General features: G+C 32.6%; 1 protein-coding gene across 1 annotated transcript; it reads right to left on the bottom strand.

Annotated features, from left to right (window-relative positions):
• Nucleotides 1-6753: 6753 nt before the first annotated feature.
• On the bottom strand, nt 6754-13088 carry LOC126700426 (2-oxoisovalerate dehydrogenase subunit alpha 2, mitochondrial-like). Its single transcript, XM_050398584.1, has 9 exons — nt 12730-13088; nt 9634-9771; nt 9130-9312; nt 8374-8531; nt 8161-8260; nt 7958-8069; nt 7462-7601; nt 7065-7250; nt 6754-6985 (listed from the first exon to the last, which is right to left on the bottom strand). The coding sequence occupies exons 1-9, from the start codon at nt 12997-12999 to the stop codon at nt 6818-6820; spliced, it is 1455 nt and encodes a 484-aa protein (XP_050254541.1). The 5' UTR covers nt 13000-13088; the 3' UTR covers nt 6754-6817.
• Between the last annotated feature and the right edge of the window lie 2733 nt (nt 13089-15821).

A 15821-nucleotide genomic window follows, 5' to 3' on the forward strand; every position in this document is an offset into this window, starting at 1 on the left:
AGTTCAGGTAAGGATTAAATTTTATGTCTTTTGATAGGGATTAGTTTCCCCGTGTGTAGGGAGTGTTTAAAGAATTTGGAGTTTTTTAATCTTGTATTAAATTTCTATTTCTCCCCTGTTTTCAGATTGATTGAACAGGGTATATACTTAGTTTTCGGATTGTTTTCCCTGTGCTGATTTGGTGGAGTCTCTTATTACTTAGTTATAAACTACTTCAACCTGATGTTAAAGGTTTTACATTGATTTTGGATGTTTCTTTGGGATATACTTGAGAAACATATACTGTTTGTTGGCCATGAAAGAATTGCCTAGCATGTCTCTGCCTATGGAGCAATTTTAATCTAGGACTAATCTTTAATTTTTTTATTTTTATTCTAGGACTAAACTTATAGGTTGCAAATAGTATAGCTAACTGCTTGTCTTTCTATCTCTCTTGTGCAAGCCAAATTTGATAAAATCAGAGTCCTTTTTTAGTTCTTCATTTGAGAATAATTTTTGGGAAATCGGTTTAAATTTTGGTTTATTTTTGAATTCTGTTGAATACTTATTATTTCTGAGGTTGAATTCCATGTGGGTTTTATCTTAAAGTTGAAGGATTGTGCTTGTAGTTGTCTTATTGGTTTTCTTTTTTGTGTTTTGTTGGTGGGGTTGAAAGTGAGGGTTTTGATTTGATTTTGATTTTTGTTGCTTTAAGTTTTGATTTTCTTGTGTTTATACATGAATTGATCAATGAATTAGCCCATAAGGGTGCTTGGTTGTGATTGTGGAATTTGATTGACACTGTGCAGTTAAATGAATTTTGGTTGTTGTATTGCCTGTGAGTTTCCTTGATTATGTGTTATTATAAGTACAAATGCATATGGGTTTTACCTGAGAGTTGAGAGTTTTGTTGATAATGTTAGTGTTTTAGACATGGATGGATCATGTGTCAATGGGGACGGTTGGTGTTCTTTGATCAAATTCTTGTGTTCATCTTCTTAGTTCATGATGTTTCTTTTAGTTTTTGAAGGATGGAGAAGCTCTATTATAGATCCCATATTGTTTACCTTTATGTTTTCAGCGAGTTATACTCTTAAATCTATGTTAAACAATGCCTTTTCTTTTTTGTTTTCAATTTTATTGCTTATTAGTGTTGCTTTTGAATTACTTTAGTGTTTGTTAGGTGATGGACTCACAAAATCAAAATCCCTTCTTCCTTGACATTTTACAAGACAATGAACAAGGTTTTGAGTCTTTTGACAGTAGTATTTTGATGTCCACTCCGCATTTAGACGTAAATGTCCATCAATCTCCACCCCAAGTTGAAATGGGACAATCTATACCCCCCATTGCAAAAAAATCAACTACTAAGAGAGGTCAACGGGGAATCAACTTCACTGTAGATGAAGACATTAAGCTAGTGTTGGCGTGGCTCAATGTTAGCTTAGATGTCGTGACATCGACGGACCAAAAACACACAACATTTTGGGAGAGAATTTGGTCCACCTTCCACAATGACAAGAAATTTAACCACACCAAGGATTCTTTAAATAGTCGGTGGTTAACAATTCAAAGGAAGACCAATAAGTTTGTGGATGCTTGGCCCAAATTGAGAACCGGAATGAAAGTGGTAAAACTGAGCATAACAAGGTATTTCGACTCAATATCTAATATGTATTGTACATCAAAACACTTTTAGTTTTATGATTCTCATTGTTTTCAATTTTTTTACTTTTGTAGATTGAAGATGCAAAAGCTATGTATCAAAGTAATTGCAAAAATGCATTTCAATTGGAACATTGTTGGAGAATTTTGAGGAATGAAGCGAAGTGGTTGATTCTAAGAGATAGTTTGAAGGCCCGCACAAGACAACCAATCACACAATCTTGTCATACTATTGCAAGCTTAATAAATCTAGATGAAGATAATGATGAGATGAACTCCGGCAAAACCTTGGAGAGACCCATAAGCAAGAAGGCCAAAAAGGAGAAATTAAAGAAAAGAAAGAATTGTGATGACGTGGTCCCAATACTTTCCTCCCAATTGGACGAAATCAATGAAGAAAAAAGAAGAATGCATGAGGAGAAAAAGGAAAGTATGCACATTGCATTAAAAGAATGAAGAGAGGCAATGCGCATTGCATCCGAAGAACGAAAGAGTTGATTCGTATCAAGGAAGAGAAGAATGAAGTAGAAAAGAGGAAAATGGAAGATGAACTTATGATGAAAGATACAAGAACCATGGATCCTGAGCAAAATGAATATATTTGTCTACGTCATTTGGAAATCTTTGAGAGGTTAAGGTCTAAATATCCATCATAATTTGAATATTATTATTGACAATATCTAATCAAGTAATTTTTTGTATAGTGCAAAGATACTAGCACATAGTTGACATAGATGATTTGATGTTAGACATCTCTTTTGTAGTATTTACTTGTGCAGGGAACATGATTATTCAATCTCTAATCATGTTAGATATATTTTTGTAGTCTTCACTTGTGCAAGGAAACAGATGCAATGTTGTAAATTTTGTATTGTACACAGACAATAGCACTTGATTATTCAATTTAATTTGTGATTCTGTTCTTGTTATTCTGTTTTGGGTGAAGCAATATCACTGTTGAAGGTGGTTGTACTGGCTGATTTTATTGGTTGTAAATGCTATTTGAATGTAAATATGCTATTTTATTGGTTGCTGATTTTATTAGTTGTATATGCTATTTTTATGCACTTTCTCAACAGGAGGCTGTACTTGCATAGTGTTATTTTTCTGCATAATGTTATTTTTTTTGCACTTTCTCAACAGGTGGTTGTACTTGCATAATGTTATTTTAATTATTTGTTTCTGCAAAAACTGTTTTGTTTTTCTGCAAAAACTGTATTGTTTTTGAATTCTGCAGATGTGATTTTCTGCATAGTTCTGCATTATTCTTCTGTTGTTAGCAAGGGGTTAAATACCCATGTTTGAGATAAAGAAAGAAGAATTATTTTTCTACATAGTTCTGCATTATTGTTCTACTTTGTTTTAAATTATTGAATAACTATAAATTATGAATGGACTTTTACCAAATGAATTATTAGGTATAGAATGTCAATGTATGGTAGAAAAGGTGTTTGCTTCAGGCTACATATACTGATTTACTAAGCAAATAAGCTTTGTTGAATTGCTGTAGTTATGTTAAAAATGACCAATGATTAGGATAGTATCTAGTGTAAGTTTACAACTAAACTTGAGTTGACAAACTTACTTAAGGGTTTGTCAACTTATATACGGCTTTTTGTTGTCTCAATTTTAAGGATTTTAAAATATAATCCTTAAAATCATTTTGTATTAAATTGGCTAAAATAAAGGCTTGGGGGTTAAGTTGTAATTCAAAATCATTTTGTGGGACTCGGTCATTAGCAACTCTAGCCTCAATTTGCAGGAAAGATAGAGACTCCAATTTACTTTCTATTAAATTACTTTTGAAGTTTGAGAGACTGGATTCGGGTTTGGATGATTTGATTAAAGATACATAAAGGGGTGATAGTGATACTTGATGTGTAAAGAAACAAATCATGCAATTGTTATTAACAGAGTGACAATGAAGTTTAATATTAGAATAAAATTTACAGTGTCTTTTTTGGAAACTTAGTAATATTAAACTTAGAAAATTTCAAATTCCAACGAAGGTTCACATTAAATAAAAGTAGTAATACTTAGAAATTTAGAATTCCAAATTCCTACGACTGGCCTTATAGTTGCCATAGATGCTCGACGAGATTTGCTTGAAGTTGAGAATGAATTCCTTTATCTCTAATGGAATTATGACGTTCAATGAACTACATAAGGTTACAAGTGGGATTATGTGACACTGGTTCGGGTCCATTATTGTCGATTTTATTATAATCAAAGTCATTTGCTCCAAGGTAAGTATGTCGCTCATCTTCAATGATCATATTATACAATATTATACATGCCATCATAATGTCCTTAAGCGTTTCAAGGTGGAAAAAATGTGTAGGCCCGCGCACAATTGCAAATCGTGCTTGAAGTACTCCAAATGCACATTCGACATCCTTCCTGGCCGCCTCTTGTGTAGAAGCAAAATGTTGTCTTTTACGGTCTTGTGGTGCTGGAATTGTTTTGAAAAATGTTGCCTATGATGGATATATACCATCTGCAAGATAGTACCCCATCGAATAGTTATTACCATTTATCGAGTAATTAACCGGAGGAGCACGCCCTTCAGCAAGCTCAGAAAATATAAAAGACCACTCTAGGACATTAATGTCATTGTGAGACCCCGGTAATCCAAAAAATGCATGCCATATCCAAAGGTCATACGACGCCACGATTTCCAAAATTATCATTGGATCACGGGTATGACCAATATATTGACTTTTTCACTTACTTGGACAATTCTTCCATTTCCAATGCATGCAGTCGATGCTCCCCAGCATTCCTGGAAATCCACGGTGTTGGCCAACTGCTAACAATCTTGCAATGTCATTGTTGTTTGGTGACCTCAAGTACTCTTTAGAAAAGATTGAAACTACCGCTTTAACAAAATTGCAGTGGTTTCTCCAATCCTTATATATTCATCGATGAAATTAGCCGACACTCCATAAGTAAGCATTTTGATTGCAGCGGTCATCTTTTGAAGGGAAGACAACCTGAGTGTGTTAGTCGCATTTCTTTTTTGAACAAAGTATGGTTCAGTAGCTTCAACTTTTGAATGGATATGTAGAAAAAGAGAACGACTCATTCGAAACCTCCTTTGAAATACATTAGGAGGATACACTGGTGTTTTAGCAAAATAATCATGGAAAAGCCTGTCATGACCTTGCAAAGGATTACGCCAGATAAACGTGCGAGGTTGAACCAAACGACAACGTGATGTTGATGCTCATTCATTGTTTAATTCTTCTATGACAATAGCTAGAGTAAGTTCCAACTCATCATCATCAGAAGATGAGTCAAATGGAGGCTCATCATTTGGAAAAATAAAATCAATGTCATAATGGAAACTCATTAAGAGAGAACAAAAACCGAATGGAATAGATAATTTTGTAGAAGTGGATGGAAATTAGAGAGAAAATGGTCATATTTATAGAGCAAGAATGTGACTTGAGTTTTAATTTCAAAAATTCGACTTTTAGCTTTGAATTTACCATTGGGTTTAAAGTAAATATGACCATTAAGTTTGAATTTACCATTGGGTTTAAAGTTAAAAAAATATGATCTTTAGGTTTGAATTTACCATTGGATTTAAAGTTAAAAAAATATGACCTTTATGTTTGAATTTACCATTGCGTTTAAAGTTAGGTTTGAATTTACCGTTTAAATTTCAAAATTATGACTGGTGGATATAACAATAAAAATTATAACCGTTGGGTCAAAAAAAAAAAAAAAAAAATATATATATATATATATATATATATATGACCGTTGATTGGAGACATCGATTCAATAGCATCAGTTCGGTCACCAATTCTAGCAATACGATGGTCGGAGACATCGATTCGGCGATGGTCATCAGAGCCACTATTACAACGGTCGGCCCATCGGTGATGGCGGTACAATGGTCGGAGACACCAATCCGGTGGGCCATCGGACCTCCACCACAAGTGGCTCCATTGGCCAAGTCACCGGTGTTGGTAGTTTACTTAAAATATAAGTTTTAATTAAAAAAGTATAACCATTAGAGAAAATAATAAAAAATTGATAAAGAATGAATATTTTATTGAAAAGTCTTGTAAAATAGATAAACTGATATGGGTATTTTGTAAAAGTAATGATGTAAAATAGAAAAAGTAGGTTTTTTTTTGTAAAATAGACGGAATCAGCTAATGTGGTTGCTCTAAGTGTGAGGCAGACATGCTCAAGGATGTGCTGTCGTCTTGATCATTGCCGTGTGATGATTCCAAGGAACTAAATGACCAGGGAATTTGGTTTATTTAGTTTATGCTTCTAACTGTTGGCTGGTGTTTAGACATGGGAGTTAGGGACAAAGAAAATGAGACATAAGGTTTTACTCAAAACTCAGCGAATTCTATAGTTCCATACTCCTTATTGGGAAAATATTAGTGCACACTGGTTGTTACACACAACTGTACACACATTTTGAAATAAAGTCGTGAGGTTTGTAAAGACCAAGATCATCCAAAAGATATTTCAGCCATTGGAGTTCTGAAGTTAGTGTTGCCATGGCACGGTATTCTGCTTCAGCAGTGGAGCGGTAGACAATAGTTTGCTTCTTTGTTTTCCATGAAATGGGATTAGTACCGAGTAAAACTGACGCAAAAAATATATAGATGCTATTACAATGAAACTAGACAAAATATTGACAGCCTAATCCCATAATTACAGCTAGACATAATATTTACATCTACCAAATCTGTTTCTCAAAAAAAAAAAAAAATAAAAAAAAAAATAAAAAAAATAAAAATCTACCAAATCCCATAATTACAATTGATTGGAAATCCCTTAATTTAGCTGGTTTGGGAATCCCTTAATTGTCTCTAATATGGGTCCTATCCCAATCTCTGACTGCCCTCTCTGTTCAATTGGTAGATGCCATAGATATGGTTGCTGACAACTCCCTCTTGGTATTGCTTTTGTTAAAGTTTAGTAAAATCTTTGTTCAAATGAAGAAGAAGAGCTCTTGCATTATGGTGCAAAAGTTGTTTTTTTATTTTATTTTATTTACTTCAGACATTATGATGCGAAAGTTGCATCCATAAAAATGGAGGAATGCTTGTTTTATATATCTTTAACTATTTTAAAACTTTACACATTATCATTTGAGTTTTCATGAAGTCACATCTGTTGGTCCTTATTTAGCTAATATTTTCTAAACAGGAACATCAGATGGGTAGTCTTTCGGATGTCTTCTGATGGTTTCTCTAACTTGTTCCTCTTGCTCTTGAAGGTTTGATGGCAGATGATCATAGACATCAGAGAATAAGCCTTCAATTGAAGGTTTTTCTGTCTTCTCTGCAATTTGAATTGCTTGCAGTAGCTGTATTGTATCAGAAGAGAAAGGTAAGATAGCTTTAATATATGGAGATTGAACAAAAGTCATATTAACATGTATTCACCTGCTTTTTAACGCTGCTTCGGTGCTCAGTTTCATCTTTGTCACTCCACCAGCCATTCCTTTCTATCCATTTTCTAAATCTATTTACAGGGTTTCTAGCTGTTTTCCAGTATTCAATTTCATTCACGGATCGATACTTTGTGGAATCATCAGAGGTGGAATGGTGTCCTACTCTATATGCAAGGGCCTGAAAGTTATAATAAACAGAGAAAATTAATCACAATCTGGAATACACAACTAGACGTGCATTGCTTTTCACTGAAAAGAAAGGTTGTGGTCATATGCTAAGAGGGACACACTTGTTTTCTTTTACAAATAAAATAACCTGGCAAAGAATAAGGATTGTGTCAATGTACCAGCTACGGGAAAAACTTTAACAAAAAGAAGTTTAGTCCTACCTCAACTAAAATTGGTCTTTGTTCACTTATAGCCATTTCACGAGCAGTGCGAATTGCACTTAATACAGCAAGAGCATCACTCCCATCCACCCGGATGCTTCGAATTCCATAAGCCCGACCCCTTACAACAATTCCATCACCTACAAAACATGAATAATTAAGAAAAGAAACAAACTAAAATGTCCATGAATGCATAGAGGGGCTTCAGGCTTCCCCTCTCTTCACTGGGGGAACCCAATGAACAGTAATTTAATAAATTACTGATTTTTCTAAAAGCTTAAGCCATGAGGAAATGGGAATGTAACCACCTTCTCTAATACCATGACAAATTACCATTTGTTACAAAAACTTAAGATATTAGGAGATAATGAATTTAACTATTTTATTATAATTTTGACATAAATTTGATATGATACTAACGAGTAATGATTATCCCAATCCTTCATATAAAAGTGTAAGCTAAAAATGAAACCTATAGATAGGTGATGAAGAGTACTTCGAAATTGTTCTTCAATAGGAGTACTAATGGCCCATCCATTGTTACGACAAATAAAAATGATGGGGGCTTCCAGAACTGCTGCAAAATTCATACCAGCATGGAAATCTCCCTGAAACATCAGTTAAGATACTAATGAGGATATGAACATTGATAATCTGATTTTTCAGAGGGAGAGGTGGAAGGGATTATTGTGCAGTCACCTCACTAGTACCACCATCTCCAATATAAGTAGCTACACATGCATTCTTTCCCTCCATTTTAAGAGAATATGCAGCACCCACGGCTTGTGGAAGTTGTGTGCTGACAAAGCATAAAGCGTGTGCAGACATTTAGTGTTGGCTATATACATCAATAATAAAAAATATTTATCTGAAAAAAGACTAATAAATAAAAATGAGGGGTAGATATCTCACGCAATAGGTGATGACACAGCGAAGTAGTTGTGTTTCTTAGAGACATAATGGATAGGCATCTGCCTGGCTTTTCCTTTGTCTTCCTTGTTTCCTAAGCACTGGTTTGCAAATTCTTGCAGTGTAAATCCACGCCACATGAGAGGTCCAGGCTCCCGGTACTGGCATTACAAATCAGACATGCACTTGCATCAGTTTCAAAAAGGTCAATCGGTAGTAGATGTCAATTAACAAAACCCCTATCAACCGGATATGAGTTCTCTATATGTATATTCCAATGTAGATCTAAGGAAAACCAAAACTAAACTAATTAAGGTGGCATGACCATTCAAGGTTGACAAATCATGGATGTTACTCCTTGGTGGAATTATTTCCATCCATCAGCAAATAAAAATGGGACTATACATTTCAGTTAGAATTAAAGATGTTGAAAATATTGTACAAGGGTGTTCCAGTAGGTGATAAAATAGAGGAATCCAAAGATTGAGCATGCTTAAAGGAAACCAACAGTGAGACTAGTGAGAACTGCATAGTTAACTGAAAGCTGTAGATGCTTCAAGGGGAATATGAGGTTCAAAAAGTTATATTATTAGTATGATCAACAGAAACAATTCAAAAATTGTACTCTGACAGGCTACACTCCTAATGAGTTTGGATGGTTAAGCAGCCATCACGTCTATTATATATATATCATGTAGTCCTAGAGCAGTGATTTTTATGTATATATGAACATAGCTTGTATGGATGTAATAAGTTTACCTGAGGCAACACAAGATCATCTGCACTAAGTGCAGCAGCTGAGCCAATGTTAATTGCTTCTTCCCCTAATGTGGTCAAATAAAAAGAGATTCTTCCTTGCCTTTGTGCTTCATAGAATATGTTGTCCATCATTTGAAGGGTGACCATGTCACTATACATCTTTATGGCCACTTCCTTTCTTACCTGTTGAATGAATGAATGTGACATAACCAAGACAATTGAGCAATTAGTGATGTTAAAACTAAAATTTTAAACTTAGATGAATGTAGAAAGTTTGCATATCCTTTTGGATTAAGAAGTATTTCATACCATTTTACATATCATATATTTTGGGATTTTGTTAATGTTTGACCTACAAGTTGAAGATTGAATAAAAAGCCTTGTTTGACATGGCAATAAGAAGGTCAAAAACAGAACAGTCATAGTACTCTGCTTTAACTATAAGCTTGCCACATTGATAACCTTATTGCCCTATTGGATTACTCGAACCAATTTGAGATATACCTGTACAAAGTTGTTGGACACGATCAGCTCTCCATTGTCATCGAGAACTCGATAACAAGGTACTCTTTTATCGGCAGACTCGGAAATGAAATTCATTTCTGAAGTAAATTCAACCTTTCCTCCAGGAAAATCCAAGGCCTGTCGTACAAAATACTCAAAAGTGTGACTATTGAAATTCAAATGGGCTGGAAACTCAAAATTAAAGCAATTCACAAAATTAATAATGAACATGTAACATCCTAAAACAGGTACCGTTGTGAAACATATAACATAAAGAAATGTATGAAGCCATCCTTAAATGATTTGAAATGAAAATGATAATGATAGGCAACATCTAATAATTATCGTTTTTTTTTTTTTTTTTTTTTTGGTATAACGTCATATACTGAAAACAAAAATAAAACTATCATTTCATACTTTATTCAAATCATTTAAATTAAAAAAAAAAATGAAATTCAAATCTTTCTCTTTAAATTTCTTTATCGAAACCAATCATTTGCTTTTATTTATTTAATATTATGGGATACATCACCTGAACCCATATAAAAGGTAATTTAAGAATAAGAATAAGCAGGAGAAATTCACAACTTCATATTTACAAAGTGAGAATGGCATTATGCATAGTATGACTATGACTCGGTCTGATCACTGGTCCTTAGATTTTTATTCTATTGGCATTAATGATTGCCGTTAATTACTTAGGTTTTGGGGTTGTTTTTGTGTGTGTCCTTGAATTATTTATTTATTTTTTTATTTTATTTGTCAATGCAACTAGATGCTTGAATTCTATGGAATGAACATAATGTATTGGATTGCACCTAAGGTACTATACTATAAATTTACCATTTTTTTTTCTTGGCAAATTTACTCACTCCTTATGAGTAATTATACAATATTTTGAGAGTACAATGATAATATCCTCTCTCATCTCACATAATAATAAATTTGAATTATATTTATGATAGGATCGACCATTTATATGACTGATATTGTGATATGAGGGAAAATAGTACCTCAATGTTGTTCTACGCGTTAGTGTCTAATTTTCCATACGTCACACATAATAATAAATCTTATTAAATAGGACCGACTATTCATATGACTGATATGGGTGGAAAATAGTACCTCAATGTTGTTCTCAACATTAGTGTCTAATTTTCCACACATCACACGTCAAGGATTTAAATTTCCAATCTCAACTACTGTTACATACTAATGGGATAAGATTATCATTTCACACAAAGATCATTGGCATCGTCATTTCTAATTCACATTATAGTGGGCCTAGACCCTACTCCCTAGTTAGGATTATGCAGTAACGCCCAATGATAGTGCAATTAAGAATTAAGTAAAAAAAAATTTGGTGGGAAATTTGGCCTTTCAAAGAATCACAAATTGTTGCCTTTTGGAGCTCCAAAATGGAACGCCACTCTTGAGTGAAAAACTTTGTCATATCTCATATCCTTATCAGTTAGATAGCATTAGGAGGTAGAAATTTTTGGGTTTTGAGACGCGTCATTTCCAACCAACACATTCATTTGTTTATTCTTTTTTTAATTTTTTCTCCCAATAAGGGTGTCCAAAGCTTGAGTGCAGTGTACATCTAACTCACCAACCTGATACTATTAACCCAACCTAACCCAACTCAATTGATTGTTCGGATTAATTTTTGTGGGTTGGTGGGTTAGAATTCTTTTTGAGTCTTGGACTGAGTTGAGTTCAAGTTGATAATTTTTTCAACTTATCTAACTCAACCCAATTACTTTTATAAAGAATGAATACTTTTATAATAAAGATAGTTGTCAAAGATGAGTTACCCAAAAAAAAGAAGTTGTCAAAGATAATAACAAAGTGAGATGTATTTTGCTTTATGCTTTAATTTATAAACTAAACTACCTTATCCTTATTGTAGATCTTTTCTGAGGAAAAAAAAACTTAATCAAATTCAATTTATTTTTATTTCATGAAGTGATCTTGAGTTGCCTCTCAAGTTTAAAACCTTAGGTATACCCACCACTTCAAGAAAGTATTTTATACATCCAATAGTTATACCATTTTTTTCATAATAGGTAGATTTCATACCATTGTGAAATTCACATTTTATCAAAAAGATGATGTACAAGTCGGATACATAAAATAATTATTACACCACATGAGATAACCATGTTTGGGTTCCTCGAGTTCCTCTTCCTCATTCACCAATTTTGGATTTTCATTTTCCAAAGTTTAACTATTTTCTTTTCTTTCTTTTTTTTTCTATTTATTTTTTTCTAAGAAAATGAGTGAAATGGGGACGAACCTTCAACTTCAAGTCAAGCCCAAAGAATATTGAAGAAGAGAGAGAGAGAGAGAGAGAGAGAGAGAGAGAGAGAGAGAGAGAGAGAGAGAGAATGGTCACATCTTTGTAATATATTGCGCCCATACACGCAACGTAACCAAATTTGGCTTCCATTATTCTCCTATATTATTTGACATGACAGGCTCTGATCTAAAAGAACCTGGGGGAAAAGGATTGGATCAATAGCTTTCTTTTTTTTTAGTGAGTTTTTGGTCCCAAGGGAGAGGATAAGATAAGGTAATTAACACCAAATAATTCTAAATTGTTAAAAACCATTGATATTTCAAAAGATAAAAGAGGGAATGTCGCCACTTCATGACGCATGAGGTATGCTTTGCGATCAATTGTGCTGCTTCGAAGGTTAATGGTTCAAGTTATTACGTGATCCACTTTTCTTATGAAAATTCACTAAAAAAAGTATTTCTATCCCAAAAATATTAAAGAAACATGAATAAAATGATTATCATGTGTGTATTTTTTTAATCCTCGAGCTCGTTATACTCTCTTGTGACGTATAATTTTAGCACTAAAAATGGAAAAAGAGCAAGAACAGATATATATAATCCTATATAAGAATCCTAATCATAATTAGTTTAGAGTTAAACAAGGAAGAATCCTTATTCCTTAAATCAATAGCTGAAAATTTTTGAAAAAAAAAAGAATAATTTTTACTAAACGCGTATGATATTTGTAATGCATATACAGTGTCTCTAGTCTAAAACCAACATAAAAAACATGGAAAACAAAAATAGTAGTACCTGATCACCTCCATCCTGGTTAATGAATTTTGTATCGGACACTCTTTCAGCTTCGGTGGATTTGAAACGCCGAACGGCGAAATGGGTAGCTGAATCACCAAAAATTGCATGTGGTCTTCCATGTTTGTCACCAAGTGGCATTGTTGAAGAACTCGAATGAAAGGAATTAGAAGTACTATTCCAAGAACTAAGATTGAGAATTCCAAACAAGCCCATCTTTTTGTTTAGATGATGGGCAATGGTTCTTGACCTTATCACCCAGTTTGCCATTGAATAACAACAATGGAGATTTTTATGAAGGTTAAATTGAACCTTGACGAGAGAAATGAGAAACAGAATATTCAATTTGTAGTAGAAAGATTGATGATGGCCCGGTGGGTCATGCTTTTTTTTTTTTGTTTTTGTTTTTTAAGAGTTGTTAAAGAAAAGACAAAAAAACGTGGCTTATATAGTCCAAATGAGTTGTACAAAAAAACGTGGCTTAAAGAGTATGTACTTTAATAATTTTTAAAATGAAAAAGGTGATCAGTTATATCAATCCACAAAAATTAATGGCTGTGTTCATAGATGGTGGTGGTGGAGAAGTTCTATTCTCATACGCCTTTTTATCCATAGATTCTTTGTCTATGTCCAAGGATAAGGGTAGATCGATTAGCCATGGAGTGGAGCTTTGCTGGCTGTGACTTCAATGTCATCCGAATCCTGGTCCTAGCTGGGGCCACCTCGTCAACTAGATTGATCCTTGAAGCAATTATGTACCGCAAGACTTGGTTACGTCCGAGTTCTGATAATTGAAACTTGGAACGTTTTCCCACTAAGAATGCTACGCCCACTTAAAAATTTACATAATTTTTACTGTAACTCATTATGTGATAAGTTGTAAGTGTTAGAAGTGTGAATTTATATAAATCCACCACCATACCTCTATCACTTACAATTCTTTTTTTTTTTTTTTTTTTGAGAGAGAGCTATCACTTACAATTCATCACGTAATGAGTTATGGCAAAAATTAGGTTTAACATTTTTTTTTTTTTTGTGTGTGAAAACTGACTACATGTGACTTATATTTAGTTATTTACTATTAAGGGTCTGTTTGGATAGAACTTATTTTGCTGAAATTGAAAACTGAAAACTGAAAACACTGTAATAAAATAATTTTTAAATGTGTGAATAGTACTATGGGACCAATTTTTAATGAAAAAAATCGATAAAAAACGAAATTTGTGGGTCCGTGAATAGTGCATGGATGCACAATTCACGGAAGACCGGTCAAAAGTTGCGGCTACTGTTCATGTACCGTACATGAATAGTACCACTTGTTGGAAAAAAAAAAAAAAAAAAAAAAAAAAAAAAAAAAAAAAAAAAAAACGCAGCAAACGCAACGTGGATCCAAACTCAGCCTAAGATGGAAAAATTGCAACAATAGAGGAAAAATAATTATTGGCGTGGGTACTGGGTAAAGATCAGAAAATGATTACTCTTGTCTATACTCAAATGCCTTTTCAGGATCCTCTATCATCAAGAAAATCACAAATTTAAAAATTAAATTTCGGATTTTTCATAAAAATTAACAATCAAAATTCTAACTTTCTTGACAATATGAGGTGGAAGATTTAAGATTCATAAATAATTTTATAATTAAAAATGATGTGGCGTGAAAGCCACAAAAAGGCAAAAAACAAAACATATTTACTTCAAGAAGATAGCCTCAAATCCATGAGGAGTTCTTTAAATCCACAAGTAACAAGTTCTAGAATCCATGAGAAAAGAGAAACAAAACATCTATATTTTTTAAAATGGAATCTAAATTGGCTTGAAATCTACAATGCTTTTAAAAAGTTATAAAAAAAAATTCTAAGGAGGTTAGAATTAAAAGTTATAAAGGAAACAAAAATTACTATAAAAAAAAAAAAAAAAAAAAGGCAAAAATGAGAATTTTGGGGCCTAAATGAAGGAATTTGGCCAAAAGGTAGCATTGGTCATCCCCAGAAGGCATGAGTTGTTCCAAATGACATCATTTCCCTTTTTGTCACTAAATTTCATGCAATTACGTCATTGTCACTGATGATTACTCTCATTTCTCTCACAAATTTTTTTACTTAATCACTTTTTAAAAACTTTTTCGCTAGGGTTGGGATTGATTTTTTTTTTTTTTTTTTTTTTTCAATCTCAATCATTGATAGCAATAGCAAATAGGATATGGCTTCTGATCTTAATCCAAAACTAAATTATTGGTGTATATATAAGAAAATGACTATTCCGTAGTAAAATGTTTTTTCAAGAGCCTCTATCATCAAGAAAACTATAAATTTAACAATTAAATTTCTATCTTTTTTGTCAATATGAGGTTGTAGATTTAAGATTCATTGAATTTATGTAATTTTATAATTTTAATGTTAAAATTAATATTCTACATATTGAAATATTACATGATATATATGCTTAAATACAATATGTATAACTTTTCCCTAAAAACAAAAAAAAAAAAAAAAAGTATAACTTTTCCATATACGAATCAATTAAATTTTATATATAAAACATAAGGAAATTTTCATATTAGATTGCAAGAAGGAAGAAATGCAGGGGGGAGCAACTCCTTATAATTTTATTGTTTCTGGCCTACTTATGCAAGAACCTTTATGTGCTTTGCCTTTTGGTTTTAATACCAGTATATTTCACTTTCAAAAAAAAAAAAAGTAAATTTTCATAAATATATTCAAAGTTGAATAATAAAATAATGAATAATAAATAAAAGAAAATTACATTAAGTTATACAATAGAAACCTATCGTGTAAAACAATTTTTTTTATTTGAAACTAAATATTATGGTAGATATTAATTAAAATAATTTAGAAAAAATAATAACAAATTTTAAAATTATTTCAAGCATTTATTAATAGAATTTTAATCAAAATAGTAATTTAAACTTCTTGTAATTTAGTAAGAGAGTTACACCTAGAGTTAAATTTACTTAATAATTTCAATACCAATAGTGCAGTGAGAAGTCTTTTGTTAGTTGGATAAAAAGCCTGTAGTGCATAAAATAAATAAATGGGAAAAATAATGCTTTTTTTAATATAAAAACAACCGAT

Source organism: Quercus robur, chromosome 9 (genome assembly GCF_932294415.1).
Source record: "Quercus robur chromosome 9, dhQueRobu3.1, whole genome shotgun sequence".
NCBI classification, from domain to species: Eukaryota; Viridiplantae; Streptophyta; class Magnoliopsida; order Fagales; family Fagaceae; genus Quercus; species Quercus robur.